Source organism: Topomyia yanbarensis, chromosome 2 (assembly GCF_030247195.1).
Source record: "Topomyia yanbarensis strain Yona2022 chromosome 2, ASM3024719v1, whole genome shotgun sequence".
Lineage (NCBI taxonomy): Eukaryota > Metazoa > Arthropoda > Insecta > Diptera > Culicidae > Topomyia > Topomyia yanbarensis.
In genome coordinates, this window is record NC_080671.1 from 378,782,292 (window position 1) to 378,800,585 (window position 18,294).

General features: G+C 41.4%; 1 protein-coding gene across 5 annotated transcripts in view; it reads right to left on the minus strand.

The window, feature by feature from the left end:
- Positions 1 to 266: 266 nt before the first annotated feature.
- The window catches only part of LOC131684650 (transcription intermediary factor 1-alpha), a 124,433-nt gene continuing 106,405 nt past the window's right edge, over positions 267 to 18,294 (minus strand). The window contains exons 3-12 of one of the 5 annotated variants that reach the window (XM_058967711.1): positions 16,202 to 16,516; positions 15,886 to 16,138; positions 15,416 to 15,823; positions 14,858 to 15,099; positions 14,570 to 14,774; positions 14,250 to 14,512; positions 13,785 to 14,193; positions 13,568 to 13,730; positions 13,361 to 13,484; positions 267 to 1,732 (exon numbers count right to left, since the gene is read on the minus strand). In XM_058967711.1, coding sequence (XP_058823694.1) covers positions 1,580 to 1,732; positions 13,361 to 13,484; positions 13,568 to 13,730; positions 13,785 to 14,193; positions 14,250 to 14,512; positions 14,570 to 14,774; positions 14,858 to 15,099; positions 15,416 to 15,823; positions 15,886 to 16,138; positions 16,202 to 16,516 — 2,535 coding nt within the window. In that variant the 3' untranslated portion in view covers positions 267 to 1,579. Of the gene's footprint in view, positions 1,733 to 13,360; positions 13,485 to 13,567; positions 13,731 to 13,784; positions 14,194 to 14,249; positions 14,513 to 14,569; positions 14,775 to 14,857; positions 15,208 to 15,415; positions 15,824 to 15,885; positions 16,139 to 16,201; positions 16,517 to 18,294 lie in introns of all 5 variants that reach the window. The other 4 variants (XM_058967710.1, XM_058967709.1, XM_058967708.1 and 1 more) reach the window with 4 other exon arrangements.

Below are 18,294 nucleotides of genomic sequence, written 5' to 3' on the forward strand. Positions count from 1 at the left end.
GTTCATTTTAATTTTTATTGATCGATGTAGTTCAATACTTTTTTTTGATGTTTGATAGGGGTTGCTCAGTAGTGCTTGCTGATGTCATGGGAAGCTTTCGCGCTATTCAAACCAATTCAGGACATGCTTGTTACTTGTGGTAAGCACTCTGTGCTACATGTACGGTATTTCAGAGAAAGCTCTTGCTTATTGCCACTTCTACATCTCTGCTAGAGAGTCATTAATCTCTAGAACAGGAAATAAACGAGTACTGAGAGCAATGTTGGTTGTTTACAAATTGTGAAATAGAAAGAAAACTCGACTGATGTTTATTTGATACTTTAAAGGTAAAGACTAAGGTCTGATTTACTTTCTACAAAATCAAAACATTCCAGTCAATCATTGCCTATCGGTGATACTTTACGATTTGCTTTGTTTGATTTCACTTCTAACCACTAATAGTAATAACTGCGTATCTGTTTCGTCTTCTCCTGTTTGGCCTTACAACTAGTTGTAGTAAGTGCTCTAAACTTTCTGTTCTGCACTAGATTTTGCCATGAAAGCGATATCATATAGTACTATCAATCAAATTTTCGGGCGTATACCTAAAATGATACTTAATTGTGTAAGTGATAAAATAAATAATCTGATTTGAGAATTAGAATTAATCAATATAGCAAGATATTATCAACAGTCAAAAGTTGTCCTGGCCTTCAATTAAAAAATCAGTATTTTTTCACAACAAAAAGAACCGGCAATCAAACGTTTTCGTTTTTTGATTGCATTTGATTTTTACAATAGCATCAACTGAATTTTGTATTTCTTATGTGCATTGAATTTCGTTCCGCCTAAAATCCTGGATAACAGCAAAACAGCTCAGATGTAATCATCTTAATCTTTGATTGGTTCAAATGAGATTCCGACCATTTTGGATTATGTCACTTACTCTTTTCTTCACACAAACGTGTGAATCTATTAGCAAATGTTCCTAATTTTAATATGTACAATATTTGTTTTTGAAAAACAAACTCGTAAACCTATTCAATCCATCCACAGATTCCAACCGAATCCCGCACCCTCGTCATAGCATTCCACATCAAAGTTACATAATTACGTTTTGTCGCCCTCAGTGCTTGTTTTTTTCCGCCGCTTTTTCGGCTTTGGTTGAGGAGTTTCTCCGCAGGTCGGAGTATTTTTGCGTTTAACCACCGGTTTCCGCTTCTTTCGCCGCTTCGGCGACGGTGGCAATAGCAGTAATGTCCAGTCCACTTCCATTCGTATTTTGCGTATCCGCTTCTGTCTTCCTTGAACGAGGCCTCCCGTCTTGCTGTTGCTGTTCTCGCCCGTCTTTTGGTCCCCCAGTATCGGTGGCACCGGCTGCACCTGAAGTGATACTTTCTCCTTTCGGTTCGATTGTAGGTTCACTGCTGGAACCAGTGGGCGGCTGCTGTTGTTGGGGCAGTTCTTCTTGACGAAAAAACTGCTGCTGCTGTTGTTGTTGTTGTTGTTGCTGCTGATGATGATGATGCTTGTATTGTGGCTCTTGTTGCTGGGATCGTCGCGGCAGGATTGACGCTTCAGAGCTGCCGGAAATTGACTGTTAATCCTCTTGGATGCTCTTGATCCGCTTGGCGGGATTCTGCAGGTAGTCGTCCAAGTTTTCGCTCTCTAAATACTTTGGTAGCCATTTGGAAAGTTGCTGTTCGAAGAACTTTTCCAGTTTCTGAGCGCTCTTGAAGATTATGCTGTCCTCCTGTGAACGAGAGAAAATTGACAATAGTTTGTGATTAAGAGAATCTGATAGAATATGGGACTGATTTGCGATTATGGGCAGTATAGCACACGCTGATGTTTGGTAGGTAAAATCACACATGTCGTACAATCTTCACATGGAATGTCATGTGAATGTAATATCGCTGGGTGCAAGAATATCTTCACTCCATGTAGCCATTACTGGCAACAGTCGTAGGTGACTGGTCGCAAGATCAACATAGTTACTCTTCCAAAGCCCAGTAACCTGCAGTCTGTATGCACATGATAGTGCTGCTTGTTTGAGGTGTATGTGTAATGGTTTGATATTTAGAAGGCACCACCTAAAGGGCACCATGCGGAGTTGATGAAAGCACCAGTCAACGCCGTGAGCACCATCCTTTGCAGATGGTGTCGCTTTGACTGGACCGTCATCACCTCTCCCCTCTGCCACCACACAATATATCCGTATGACAGTATTGGACATACAATTGTCATGTAAATCCAATAGATATACATATTTAGGTTTGTGACCCCAGGAACACCACCATGAGGACAACCGCAAATACGCAATTTCCTTACCTTTCCCGGTCTCAGTGACGTTTATCCAACCCAAGATACATGCAGATACTGCATGATTACGCGTCACTTCTAGAATTAACTGGAGGAACAGACTGTTAGAAGTACCCTGAATATCTAGGAATACCCAAGCTAGATTGTTTGAGCGAGAAGGCTTTTTCAATGTTGTACACAACATCGTGAGGCATCGTGGATTTCCCATATGAATTAATATTTTTCGCCATGATTTCGGGATATACCCGGTAGCATGGCTGGTAAGCATAATCTTTTTCAAGACATGTTTGAGAATATAAAATCCCTTTTGCAGTAGCATGTGAAAGATTCCATTTTTTCCAGACGATTTGCATATAGTTAAGCTGCCAACTGCTCTCTTGACCGATTCAGTGGAAACTAATATGCGTGCTAACGTCCACAAGTCCAAACCACCAGAATAAGATTTGTGAAAACTCCAGCTCTATTCAACCTGGAAAATGTGCGTCGAAAAGGCAATTAAGAACATCTTTTGTGTAAGTCACATGACTACATGTACCATCTCTAGTTTTTAAGGAGTTCATCTGAAAATCTTTCGATTTTGAGAGAAATTTATTTAACCTGCTAGCCTCGATTAGACTAGAGACATTAGTACACCGGTTTTGCCAGCAACTACGCTCTGCAGCTCCAAGACATTTCTTATATGCATTAGGAGCTGGACCTGAGGGCCCCGGGAATCATCACGCTGACGACGGTTCCAAGCTTCTTTCAAGCTCAGCCCTCCACCAGGAGGTTCTAGTCCAGTGATTCTCGACCTGGGGTCCGTGACGTCGTTGCTGGGAGTCCAAGAAGAAAAATACATTTTCCGAGCGCAGATTGAAATTTCAAGTCTTGTTTCCCAACAAAATGAAAATAACATATTGATAGCATACAAAATCGATGCTTATCCGTGGGGGTTCGCTGCAACCCAGGGTGATTTCTGAAGGGGTTGTACAAAAAAGGCTGAGAACCTGCTGTCCTAATCGATTTAACAATATAATTTTTTTCGCAGGATGCTACTATGAATGAGTTTGTCGTATCCACGACGTCATAAAAGTTGTCTAGTTGACTAATTGTTGGAAAATATCCATGAAATTTAAACGCCAAGTTTTCCAAGAACAGCTCCTAGTTTATAGATTTAGGATTACGATATGTTACCACATTGAAGGTAACATCAAGATGATCGATAAACATATATATATATTTATGATCGAATTGAAACGGTTCAGTTTCATTAGAAACCTGCCAATTTCCCAGCTAGCGCGAAACTCTTTCATAGCAAATCGTTATGTCTAACACCTCCTCTCTCCCAGACTTCGCAAAAGTTGGTCAGTCAGTTCTTCAGAATCGACTACTTATTCACAACCATGTGCTGTTAGCCCCATGCAAAACTGGCTCTGACATCACTACTACTCCCAATTAAGTTGGATTGATTTGCAGTCTTCGACAAAGTTGTAGATAATAAAATTTTCTATCTTATTTCCAATTACAGTGATATACTAATGCATACAGTGCCACCTAGCGGTGAAAATGCAAATTAGCGGGCATCCTCCATTTAAATTATTCATAAATCCCATACAAACTTCGAACACCTTGATCCGGTAGCTAGACTTGTCAGATTTTTCTCAAATTAGGAGCAGACACCCCAAGTAACAATTTTGGTTATATTTAAGTTTTATAGCGTTTAATAAAACTGATATTTAAAACCTTCCATGCCTACCTAATGGTCTTATGTACTTCCTACAGGGTGCTATAAACCCATGTTATGACTAGTTGACCCAGTTTTATTGTCAACAGTAGAACCTTCTATGCGAACTACTATAGGAGTAATAGTTAGAGTTGTATTCTACTCTTTATGTGTAATACTAAACCAACTGCATAAAACCTTCTTATGACCTAGCAGTTTTAAGAACCATTATATGAGCGCTATAAAACCATCATAAAACCGTGTAAAGCATTTCTGAAAAAGTTTATAAAACCGCTTATGCTTTCCATGTTACGCCTTTCAGTTTTAACTTCGATTTTCTCCACTGATTGGATGAGTTCAACTAAATTTTATCGAGGTTTTATTCCTCGATGCCACAGGATTCCAATCATCGAACGAAATGACAGACTGTTGTTAAAGATTTATGGCGAAATATAATGAAAAAATAACGCAAAATAAATGCGCCCCATTAAATCTGCTAAAATTCAGTATTATGTCATATTTTTCTACAAAAATTAAAATAAGCTCTCAACCAAATCTTTATGAAAATGTGTCAATTTTTGTTAAAATAGCAATTTCTTTCGAAGAAATGTCTTGAAACGTTTAGTTACACCACCCAAACAAACCAAAGGGCTCATATGTGAGAAATTTTACTTCGTGATTTGGTATTTTCGCTTGAGGGCGACATTTTGTTTCAACAAAACTTGATACACTTGAATAATTCTTCCATATGACACATACTCCTAAGCTGGTCATAACTGAGGAAATTATACAGCTAATGTGTTTATGGTAGCACTTCTGCATCTATGTTAAGAGTGACAAGTTTTATGTTGGGATTATTCACTTGTTGCTGGTTTTGATTATTTTGACAACCACTTTGGCCAAGATGGTAAATTAAAGGTGGATGTTTTTTCTATGCAACGGTGTTATTGTCAAATTTGAGTAGCGAAATAGAAAACAAGACGAAAAACAAATCATATATTGTTTTTCTAAAGGATAATATGTACAATATATGTGAAATGTTATGGTTATCATACAATGGACATAATGTACATTACAAGAACATTTGCACTTGCGGCAAATGCACCAACCAACCGGCAAACAACCGTTTAAAATTACATGCTAAATAATGCGATGCACTACTGAAAGATTATTAGTTGACTATTAGTTGGTTATAGCAAAAATCTGAAAATGCTATGTAACTTTAGATTATGTCAGAACACGATGAATTTGACGTAGCCAATCGAACAGAGTATCTTCTTCTGGGATTTCGTTTGGGATATATAGTGCTAATAGAAGCTTTTGGAATTGGTTGGCTCCTTGTGGAAAAAATCGGCAAACTAGCACTTTGCAATTCCAAAAAGGATTCCTAGCGTCAATTGTAGCATCTATTAGATATACATTCTTGTAATCTGAGTACTGAGCACGTTCAAAAAAGAACAATCAAATAGATAATAGAACTAGTGAAGCGCATGTATACACAATTAGAAATATTCGTCGTATTCGGTAATTGCAACAGTTTATTTCAGACGAGGAGATTTCTATACCGCAAAATGTGATTCCGCCGGCCTTGGGATAGCTAGTTCTAGTACTATATACTCGACTGTTTAATTCGCCTGCAATCTTTAACCATACTCAGTAAAACGTACATACTATCCCACAGAAAAACGAATCATTTCATGATATTAGCTTCCCATGTTTTGTTTCACAACCGCATCAGTTCCACAACAAAGCGCCTACCCTTTATTTACCACCTTGATAATGTACAATCAAGTAAACAAGTTGTACGAAAATCTGGTGACAATTCTTATAACTCCTTAGTGTATTTCAAGACCCTCATAGGAGTAATTGGTTTCGAGTAGCTTTATTATAGAAATTAAATAGCTTGAACGTTGGCACTAAACTACGATAAAACTGTCTTATGACTAAAATACCTGTTTTATGTTAGTTTTATTCCAGCTTTCAAAAAGTATTCAGAACCGTTTCAGAACCATTCTTAAAACTAGCACCCTAAAGTTTTATCATGGAGGTTATAACAAAGTTTTATAGCGTAACTACGGAACAAATAAAATGACAACTGCATAACACCATGATAAAATCATCGGCTTCAAGGAATCCGTCTTAAAACCAAGATAAAACAATGATAGATCCTCCAAGCATTTTGATTGTTTCTTGGAACTCCTGGTAGGACTATCGACTCAGGGGTGGGCCGATGGGGGTCATTTTTTCTTGTCACTCTAGTGTATATGAACCTTTATCTGACGGAAATTCACCTACACGATTTGGCACCCCGTACTAGCACGAATTATATTAACCCTAAAATGCATGACTGTCATTTTTCTGTGGTACTCATTTTTCTGGATGGGTACGATTTATACCTCTTGTTCATTTTCATTTTGCAGCGTTTGGTGGGGCAATGAGAGCGCAGTCCAAGGCCGATGATAGGAAGGGTAATGGCAGAATAGTCTATGCGGACCACCAAAACGCCATGGGAGAGGAACAGGGTGTGGGTTGGGGTAGGGTTAATGGATTGATGTATACTTGACGAATAATTGTGCTGCAGAATGTGATGAAAAAGTGCATTGAACAGTACTACTGTTGACTGTTCGGAAATAAATACAATATTTTTCTCCATAAGGTTTGATAGCTAATATATGTATTTTGTGATTATGTGATGTGATTTTATGCATGTGATTTTAATACTTATAGTATTAAAAAGTTCATTTTATCCCGTTTGTGAGACCGCAACCGTAGATGTGCGTAGAAGATCGCGAAAAGCTCAAGCGCTTGTATGTTTACGTATTTGTCGCGTATGCCAGAACGTATGTGATTTCGCGTGTATAAATTCGATTTTGTATCTTTGTGGTCATATGCATATTCGCGTGTGTTCTTGAATGAACGCGCGGACCGTGAGTTTGTTGCTTAGTCTTTAGTGTACGGTTCAAGTACTAGAAGATAATTCCCCCATAACACTAAAGTTCCCGGTCACGTTTCCATGGTATGTGTTATCTAATGAATATGAGCCTCATTTTTTTATTGGTCCAACTGAAGACATGCATCTAGGCTGTTAAGAAGTTTATTTCAGTTTATTTCAGGGACATCCTAACGTGACCGATTCATGATCGCGCGAGCGGTGGTTTGTTGACGAGATCGCGAGTATGTGTGTATGATTACCCGATTTGTGACCCGGTTTGTGTTATCGCGAAGGCTAGCGGTGTTTGTACGTTTTTAATGAGATATTATGAGTGTATATGAGAGAATATGCAATTGATTGTGTAAGTGTTATAATGAATCTAAATTAAGATATAGTGATAAAAAGAAAAAGAACATGCCGAATTAAAAGAAAAAAATGAAGTCATTAAGTAGAAGCGTATAAATTGACTGATTTTTTGGTTTACATGAGTAGTGAAAAAGCAAACTAAAAGAAGTAAAACAAATACAGACAAATGAAGAAGAAGAAAAGAACGGGAGGGATGTATTCTAAGTTGCTTATATTTGGGAACATAGCCACTTTATTTGACGGTTTGGTTCGCGTGGATGATGGTTCTTCAAAATTACTAGGCACATTTTGAACATTTGACTTGATATGGTCCCAATACTTTGGATAGTTCACTTAAATTTTGAATTCAATACATTGTGCAATTGAATGTTTACTTTAGATTTGGGTTTAAATTGGTATGATCCGAGAACTTTGGCTAATTGCCTTAAGTTTTAATGCATTGTGCAAATTGAATGATATTTAATTTAGATTATATGTAATGAACCATCAACCATAGGATACTGTATCGGCCTGGATCTAGTTGAATTGATAGCAAGAATAATTCAATCTGCCAGTCGTCAGGGTATCGCTTTGCTTCTATCCATCACCTGAAGCACGCGCCGTGTTGCTATTAGATTCTAGGGACCAACAGAATCCAAGGTCTCCAAGCTACAAATCCCTAAGCATAAAAATTTGCAGTCTGGAGTCCACCGCCAAGCCCACGGGGTACGATCTATACCTCTTGTTGAGCATTTATATCACAAAATTTGGTATGTTGCCAAATAGCAACAGTATGCATTTAAGGATTAAAGGATTCATTTCGAAGTATGGAGAAGTGGAATCCGTAACGCCACTTGGAGAAACTTTTTGCCTGGCATTCTCAACGGTGTTCGGATGGTGCGAATGCGACTGAGCCAACCGTCTTACTTGATTTTCGAAGGCCGATCATCCTAGGGTGTTAACTACATACAAAGAATTCTATTCACATACCCTGGGCAGACGTCCACGTTCCAATTCTGTAACCAGACGACACTCTACAGGAAACCTAGTGCCAAAACCACTAAAGAAAACTTTGATAAGCCAACACCTCCAAATAATGCGTGAATGCTCCTGTAATCGATGTCAGCAGGATACGCACATTAATCTAGTTTCAAATCCACATAATAGTAAAGTCCAGAATCTCTAGCGATAAATTCTGCCTGGATAACAACTTGTTGGTACGTGTCACAGAAACATTGACAGTGAAGAAGGTGCACATTGAAAAATAGCCGATACCTGTTTGATTTAACAGATCCGATGTTCTTCGAACCATCCCGCATTGACTGACATGTTTGCTGGTTCGGAAGGTTTTTGTGATATGTTGCTCTCAGGTAAGGTAAATATGTCCTCTGGGCTTTCTCTATTATTAGAGAGCTGGCTCGTGTGCGAACGTGTGATCGATTCAGTCACAGTAGCAACAGTTCGAGCATGTCAGGCGATTTCAGCTCCTGGTATAGATGCCGGACTAACTAACACCATTAAAACAGATTTGGTTGATTGATGATCAAACTGTTAAAGCGAAGCATAACAACGACGAGTATGAGATGAGATTTTTGAAGACCTTCGACAGTCTTGCTTATGGGCGGTATGTCGTGCGACTGCCGTTGCTTAAGTGTTGAAGAATTGAGAATGCCTTCTCAGTAAATGAAGAAGCGTTTCTATCAGCTCGAACGACAATTGAATCAGTACCCAGAATAGAAGAAACAGTACACCGAGCTTATCCAGGAGTACAGAGATTTTGGTAATTGCAAAGTACTGGAAGATACGAAGAGTGATCCAGACGATGCTAATGCTACGACGAAGTTACAGGACGTCTTCGATGCATCAGCGCACAGTTCAATTGGAAATTTTATGAACAGTTTTATGATTGGACCACCTGTGCAGGACATACTTTTTGAAATATGACTACGATTTAGACTGCCCAGGTATGCATTCACCGTCGATGTTTCCAAGATGTACCGGCAGGTATGCGTGCACGACGATACCAAGAATATTGTGGCGTGATGTCCATCTTAGGCGTTGCAAGTGATGGAACTGATGACGGTGACCTACGGGACAGCTGTTACTCTGTTGCTTGCAACACATGTCTTGAACTAGCTAGCAGCACACGACGAAGAGAACTAGCCTGAAGTAGGCACTGTGCTGTTGAAAAGTTTCTAGATAGATGATGTTCGTTCGAGGGCTGCCACCATTGAGGAAGCAAACAGTAACTTCTAGCAGTAGAAGGTCTTGATTAACTCAAGTAGTGTGCAATTGCTACATCGTTTCTGAAAGACATTCCCATTGACAAGCAAGAGAACCAACTCGAATTCAAGGGCCAAGGACACGGTCAAGACTCTTCGGTTTCTATGGAAATCTGTTAAGGACAACTTCTCCTTCCGTGTCAAGCCACTTAACAAAGATGGTGACAACTGGACAAAGCAACAGGTTTTATCGAGTATAATTAAACTATTTGACCCACTTGGGTTACAAGGTCTGACGGTCGTGTCGGCAAAGGCACTCACTGCCGGTGCTGCCGTAAAGCTTCCGGATTTCTGGAAGAACGATCCGATGTCTTCGACCACACGAAATGCTATTACATTCCGCCAAAATTGATCAGTCCGTGACATGCTATGTGATAGATCTTGCCAGTAATCAACCCCAGGAAAATAAGTCCGAGGTAGTGAAAGTGTACTTGATGATGCATGATTTGAAGGACGACTCAAACGATCGGGAAAACATGGGACCGACACATCTGCTTGGAAAAAAATGCAAGAATTAGCAGCTGGATTGAATGTAGCAGAGGACCTACTCATTTTCCTGATTTTCCTCCAACGAATGCCGCAGTATGGAAAAGCCATTTTAACCATCAGCGATGGCAAAATTGGCAAATTAACCGAAATGACTGATAAAATGCTGGAATCTTCGGATCAACAAATTGCTAGTACATCATCCACCACCAACGTTGACGAAATGACGAAGTTGCGAGGGCAGAAATTCGGCCGTTTAAAGCACGGAGTTCGTGTCGTTCCTAATCGGTTTTTCGAAAAAGCAGAACTGATGATATATGTTGTTTCCATAGAAAATACGGAAGACAAGCACTAAAATGTCGTGAACCATGTAAGTTTAGCAGCACGAAAAATTACCCTCATGTCCATCTGAATCGGCTGAATATCAATACATATGGTCGTTAGACTGGCGTCGGCTATCTTCTGATGTACCCGTATTTTAATATTTATGCCCAAACCCAAGGTGTGACGCGACCCTAGCCGAGGAATGAATGCTCGGGGGGAAGGGCTCAACACTTCGAACCCTAGGTGTACGTAAAACTATGACTGGAATTCAAAGTAATGACAAATACAAAGCCACGCACGGAGGTTGTGGGGGACCAGGGCGCACCCCGTAGTATTTTTGCGCTTACCCTATCAAGCGGGGCTCTGACAGGGTTGACTTTCTTTCCTTAGCCATTCGTGGGTACAAAACAATGAACACTAATAAAACCGTAAACATGAGATTGCGGCGATGGAAGTGGAAGAGTAGAAAGATTGCGCGGAAAGCATAGCTACTTGGGAAGCTACTGAATAGTGGCTCGTTGGAGTATGTCTTCGTCCATTCTCAAATCTCAAGCTAGAGATGAGGATCGTACAGTGATCAAGAAGGACACAGACCTGTCTCTGCGGAGCAACCGGTGAGTCAGATCATTTAAGCGGAGCAGCTAAAAATGCTATGCGTGGCTGTTGAGAAACGATCGCAAATGTGCTGAAGCGCTAGAGTTGGCAAAACACCAAGCGACAGCGTTCGACGGACATCGAGTCACCGAGCAGTAGTAGGTGCAGGAAAGAGCCCTATGGGTTCGATTCGATGGGCACTCATCGATAGTGGCATAGAGCTGAGCTCAAGCAATACCTAAGTTTAGGAAGTGCACATACAATCAAGCGTATCTCGAAATAGCCTGTGTAGACAAGGATACAACTAAGTGACTGCGGGATGTAACAGCTACAATCAAACCCTGGGAAGGCGCTTAACCCTCCGGAAGTCGCGCAAAAGGCCCACTGAACGAGCAGCCGCTGGTGCACTAAGACGATTTCGCTAGATTTTCAGAACAGCATGCACTCAGTGCACTAGCGCGACTTCCGGAAGGTTAATTGGAATCTGTTGAAGCATCCCAGATTCCAAAACAGGTGCAGTGCATGGGGTATTTTTCCAACAGCATCGACATGTCCAATGGAAACATCCTCCGCCTGGTGCAAAATCAAAACGACAATTTCTACGCAGAACGCTGGAGGGTCGTGAAGAGAAGCGCGATCCTCAAAACTGTAGAGCTCCTGTTGGTAGTAGATGGGGCTTCAGCGAAACTGATAACCTCCCAATACAACCAACTGAGCTACGCATTCGAAAAGGCTAGAATGCGCCAAAGGGTTCCCGGTCTTGGCCGAACGTGACTCCGAAATTTCAAGGCAAGCATGAACTGAAAAATCTCCTGTGGGTGGCCGAACGCGGAACACTTCACGACGAACTTCTAATCATAGCAAGTCTGTAACAACCGTACCGAGTGCATCGGTGGCAGCCTGTCTCACGAGCATACCGTATGTGGCTCACGAACTGATACGCAAGGAGAGGATTAAAAACCTACTGTAGGCGAAGGTGCGTAAGAGTCGAACCAAATACTGGGACGAAGAAGACCACTGGAAAGTCGAGCAGCACACAGCCGGCAAATAGCAGTCGGTAAAATAAAGGAGACGAAGTATTGGCCGCAAAAATCGACGGCCGAAAACACCAAAACAATGAACAGCATTCGTCGGATCACACACACATAATGTTCGCTATAGAACCCAATAAACTCACAGTGCAAAAAACACAGATAAATAAGGAAAACTAATTGGAACACATCTGGAACAGTCGAAGAACGGAAAGTAAGATCCAATTTCCACCAGATCCGGTATTGCGGCAAATTATCTACAAAAGAGGATCATAACCGCCTATAATAGTTGTCCTCTTTCAGAAGCTTACAGACCTCGTTCTGTATGACGCGATTTTCTACTCCTTGGTGAAACGAAAATCTAGCGCACACTTAGGAAGGAAGCAAGGTGCCTGTTAAATAAAGCGAAGATTACTGGTAATTGATCAGACCCCAAGACCACTCTTACCAAATATAACAACGAGTTGAGAAAGGCCTAAAACTTATTGATGCGCGAGTTTTGTGAAAAAAATCGGAAACTTTCCAGAGCAGTTGGTCGGTGTTAAGTCAGACCGGACTAAGCGACATTATAGTGATTTTGAGAAAGACTAGTTTAAATCGCAGCATCCTTTACGTTATAATTCAAAAATATTTTTTGCCATAATTCTTGCTTTTTATAACATATTTCAAAACTGGTAAGAGTCTAATTAACCTGAATAATACAAAAAATGGAGATTTTGTGACTTATTTCGGTTTGACTTAACACCGACCAGTTCTCCTTCAAAAAGCCTTATCAAAGGATTACACAAACGGCCTAGGGCGAGGCGATGGTTCTCTCACAATAGGAAAGAGTGAAAAATTGGATGTAGTAATGTAAGACCCACTTTTCTGTGTCGTTTGCGAAAGACGAGATGGACTCCGTCCTAACAGGACTTGTAAGGTATCACAGAAACTGGCCTGTCAGATTTTTACACCATCTCACCTTCGAACAATACAAATTTCCGGGTCTGATAATATTCTTCCAATATTTCTTCAAAATTGACATAATTCTTTCGAATCTATTAAACATCCTGAGATCTGGGCTTATTCTTGGATACCCATCCCAAAGCTGGAGCATCGTCATGGTAATATTTATTCCAAAAACAGGTAAAATAGACTTGACACTATCCTGTTACCGTCTAAATCTTTAGACCAGTACTATCATTTTGACCATTCTGATGCTCGATACCACCGAAGAAACATTTCAAGTCTATAGTCACAGTACCGCATTAATTATAACACAAAAAACTGTCCCTAACTTTGGTAACGATTTGACAATGTTAAAGCGATTCATTTGTGTTTGCCTGAGGCAACTCCCCACAGTTCAATATCCCCCATTACATACCTGATAGAAGAGGTACACGTTGCTAAACAACCGTTTCACGTCGCAAATAAACGATGGGATATCGGTGTAATGCTCATTGTTAGTCATATCCAGCCGGTCACGGATCACTGCCAATGAAATTGGACTGAAAATAAAAGGAAATGAAAACCATTGTCCGCTTTCCGGTGTACCTCCAACGGCGATCAATTGCCATGCGAATCAACTCACTTGCAGACAATATCATAGTACGCCTTGTTCGTGTCCGGTTCCAGATGACGGAACGGCATGCTGGTTTCGTACTGACAGAACAGCTCCAGCACAATCCGCTGCAGAATCTTCAGCTCGAGCGGGGTGATCCCAACGTTTCGCTTCTCGCCCGCCGGTTCTGTAACTAAACACAATTAATATCATTTTTGTTGAGGATGTTAGCTATCGCGGGGCATACCCGGTGGCAAATCGGCAAAGTTGTAGCACAGCAAACACTGCCAGGTTTCGCTTTCGTCCGGCAGCGAATCGATGACCGGTATGTGACACGTCTGGTGAAACACTTTGGGACACTTATCACAGCACATCAGTTCACCGCCGTCCATGCAAACAGCGCACCAGTCCTCGTTTGGGTCAAGCTCCTTGGGAAGACTTTTATCGTCGACTAGCACACCGGCTCCCGCTCCAGCCACTGAGATACTGGTATTGAGATCGGTCGAGCTATGAACCTGCGGTGAAGTCGTTTTGCCCCGATGGCCCTCTGGAAGCACCTGTACACCATTTGAATCCAGCTTGGCGATAGTGGCCATTAGATCGTTCACCGAGTCTTCACATGTTCTATCGATGGATTCAACAAAGTCCTTACCGGGCTACAATAGAATAAAACTCAGCGACTTCGAAAAAAAATAATATTTAAATTACCAACCTCATTCGTACTTGGGGAGGGAGTTTTCGGATTAGTGGAGCTCACATTAGGCAGGGCGTTTTGCAGTTGATGCAAGTGATGATTTTGTTGATGTTGTTGTTGATGATGGATTGACATTGGACTGGGTCCTCCAGGTCCTCCACTAGCATTACTACCGTTCATCATCATCGAGTTACGCATCGTGTCGGGGGATTTAAGCGGAATCTTAAACGATTCATTTGGTCCACTTCCAAAGAGGTGCAACCCGGATGGGCCTCCAAAACCTATCGGTTTGAATGATATTTTAAAACTGACTCGCTTTCCTTTTTAACCTATCATACCATTGTTCTGTTGTCCTTGCATGTTCTGGGGGATGTGCCACTTGGCACCACCACCCCCACCGGGATTAACTACCGGGTTACTGCTAGGGTGCTGAGGTTGCATTTGGCCGGGTTGAGGTGAATTTGGATTGTATCCGGGAGGCGTTTGTGGGCCTGGATAACGCATCGCTGCCTGCTGCTTTGGTGTGAGAAGGGTAGAGGTATTCTTCGATTAGAAAGGACAGGTAGATATCGGTTAACCCCACGGGGCGATAGCTAGTGAATCCTCCTTACGAGTAGGATACTTACATTACCCATCATGTGCCGCATAGCAGCCGGAGGCATTGCAAATCTTTGGAAGTTTTGGAAGCGTGGATTGTTGGCACCCATGCCCATAGTGCTGCTATTTGGGCCGGGTTGACCTTGATTGTAGTTTTGATGACCCCCACCAGGGCCACTAAGGTAACCGGGAGGTGCACCTCCCATCTGAGGGGGCATTCGGTGCTGAGCAGGACCCCCGGAACCAGGTTGAACATTGCCCATGAAATTAGCTGTGTTAAATTGATTATTAACGTTAGCATTGCTGGCAGAACTTGGAGCGTTGGGCGAACCGCGACTTGGTCCGTTTGTTTTTTGATGACTCAAAAGATTACGTAAATCTATATGTTGAGAGTGATATGTACAGACAGCGAATAGGATGTGTGGAAGAAAGAAAGAAAAACACAAATAAATTATGTTACAAACAGATGATATGATTAGCCCATAACCATGAGAACGAAACAGATGATCATGAGAACCAAAAACAGCACCACACCAAAATGTTCAGGTTAGCTGATATCTGTAACTCAGTAGCTTAGAAAAACTTACCCATATTCTGAGGATGCGTTGAGGAGCTGACATGTTGCTGCGGTGGCATCCCATGTGGTGGTCCCATAGGAAACCGACCGAAGCTTCCACCGGGTCCGTTTTCTTGTTGGAACGATCTGTTCATGGGATGATTAGGTGGAAATGGAGCTCCAACTGGGACTCCCGCATTACCGTTATACATTGGGGGAACATTAGGAAATCCTCCAGGACCGTTGGCGTTATTGGAAGAGAGCGTTGTCATACCAGGGCCTGGCATTCCTGGTCGCAGTGGTGGTGTGATGTTTGGACTTGGTTGCTTGTTGCGATTCTGAACTGCACCTGGACCTTGAGGGACACCATTTCCGGGGGGTCCCGGGGGTGGTGGGTAAACTTTACCATCCACGAGAATCGTACCGATTCGAGCAATAACTGAAAGCAAGATGCCAACTAAACACACGTAACTTTATCTTGGATAGCAAAACGGTACAAACCATTTTGAAGCTCTGGTACGTTCGATAGGAACAACTGAACTCGCACCGGTATTTCCGGATTAGGAATATCAGCACGTTGACATTTCACCTTCTGCAAATGCCTCGCTAGAGTCTTTTTACTGTATAACACCGCACTATCGCTGCCCTTGTCCAAAGCACCCTGCACAAACTCGATACAGTGATCGGTGTGGCCAGAGAGCTGCTGGAGTGCGTCTTTCTTCTCATTCAGTACTTGGAGTTTGGTGTCACAGACCTTGAAGCGAATCAGTGCATTAGTTAGTAAATCTAGTATCGTAAGAAACCATGAACAACTAACCTGATTCAGTCGATATACGAGCTGCTTGCCCCGCATGTTTACCGCATTGGTCAGTTTGACCACCAGATCGGCAATTTCTTTGGAAAGTTCTTTCTTTTTCTCGGTGATCAACGCCTGTCGGTCGTCGATCACCTTCATCGCACTGGAAAGTAGCACTTTTTTGTAGCTAATCTCACTGAGTAGTGCCTGCAAGGAATTTCGCGTCTCACTTGCAATTTCGTTTGCGAACTTGTATTTGTGATCTCGGTGGTCTTCCAGCTGGCAATCGCGACACGTTAACCGGTCGCATGTTTCGCAGTAGAGCGAGAGTTTTTCCTGTGAATGAAAAGGGAAGTTGAAAATAAAGCTATATGTACTACGAGGATGGTTGTATTTATTTGCGAGTATAAACTATTTAATATTAGGTGAACAGCTTTTCAGGCGTACAATCAGTTTATGAGTCTTTACATTTACCTTCAAATGATACGAACCAGCTGACCATGGGGCTACATAACATCACTGAAAATCGATAGCGATGTTAGTATACTATTAATTGCATTTTCCAAGCATATTCTTGATTCTGATGGCATGCCCAAAATTGCCTAGCAATGCACCATATTTCAACAACTAAGCTAATGATGGTATAGCCAGTAAAATGTTCAGCCTTTTATTGCCAAGTGATACTTTATGGAAGTTACGTCGTGCTGTGTTACCTATCGAGCATCACTGCCTATATTTCTGTATTACGTACATGTGTGCTGGCCAAATAAACTGCATCATACTGAGGAGTCGAAGATGAAAAATTAATTTAACTTCCTAAAGTTTCAGGTGGTGATTATGTCTGTCTCTACAAAATATTTTACCCACGTTTTAGACAAAACATGTTTGGATCTGGCTATGATCTCATCAGAATATGACTAATGCGCTAAGAGGGCACCGATGCGTGACCAGTCCTTTACTTCAACGTATGCTAGTCAAGTAGACTGCGCCACACTGATAACTCGTAGAAGAAACCCAAACTTATCATTCTCAAACCACATGAAAACTTTATAGAGGATAAAGGTAACCATATAAAATATATTTTGAATGCATAGTCATAAGTCCAGTCTATGTGTCGATGGGCCGATATTTACGGTCCAGATGGTGGAGTCACCTCTCTGGCATCGGCGTTAGTGCAGACAGAGGCCGACGGAAAAAAACACAAAAGAAGAACTGTATCAAACTTGGAAATTTATGTTATTTGGTAAATCGACGACATGTAAGAGATGTGTCACAGCTTACCAAGATCTCACAAACAATAACGTTGAGTGGTATTTCTCGGGCTCGTAGGAAATCTTCTAAAATGGACCTAACTCTCACCACAAAGCTCAATACGAGAGAGATGCTCGTCGAACGTATAGTCGCATTGACGATGGATAAAAATTCATACTAAATAATATAAAAATTGGTAATTTTAGGCGATCTGCGAATTAGCATAAAGACCCAGTAGCTGCCTAAAAATTGTAACAAATGACGAACGCAACGGCAAATTATGAGCAACGAAGTCACACATATTTTTTATTCCAACTGTCCCACATTATGGACCATGATATGAATTATACCGCTCATATTAATATATTCGAGAAATTTCGATGTTTCGCTTTGAAAGCATTTTTAAACAAACGTATTGTTCAGGGCATTAAATACATCTTTCGATTAGAATTGCATTTTTTTAGATTTATTTTCCGCCCGTCTCTATCCGCACGCAATGCATTCTCATTTAAAGGGCGAACACGAAATTATTGCGACACATTCAACAGGGTATAACTTTTTTACCATTGGGTAAAAATCAACCAAATTTTGCACACTTTCTCATTGATGTGAATTGTTTACATGCTGTCAAACTCGAAGTCGTGTTTTTCGATTCAACGAAAATGGAGGTGAGCCAACGCGAGTCGAGAGAACAAATTCTTTCCAAACACCTGGAATTTCCTGACCTGTCGCACCGGCAGTTGGGAAAAATGTTGAACATTCACCATTCAACCGTCTCCAGAGTGTTGAAGCGGTTCCAGGAGCGGTTGACATTGGACCACGGCAAAGGAGCTGGAAGAAAACCGGGACCGGAGAACAAAAAG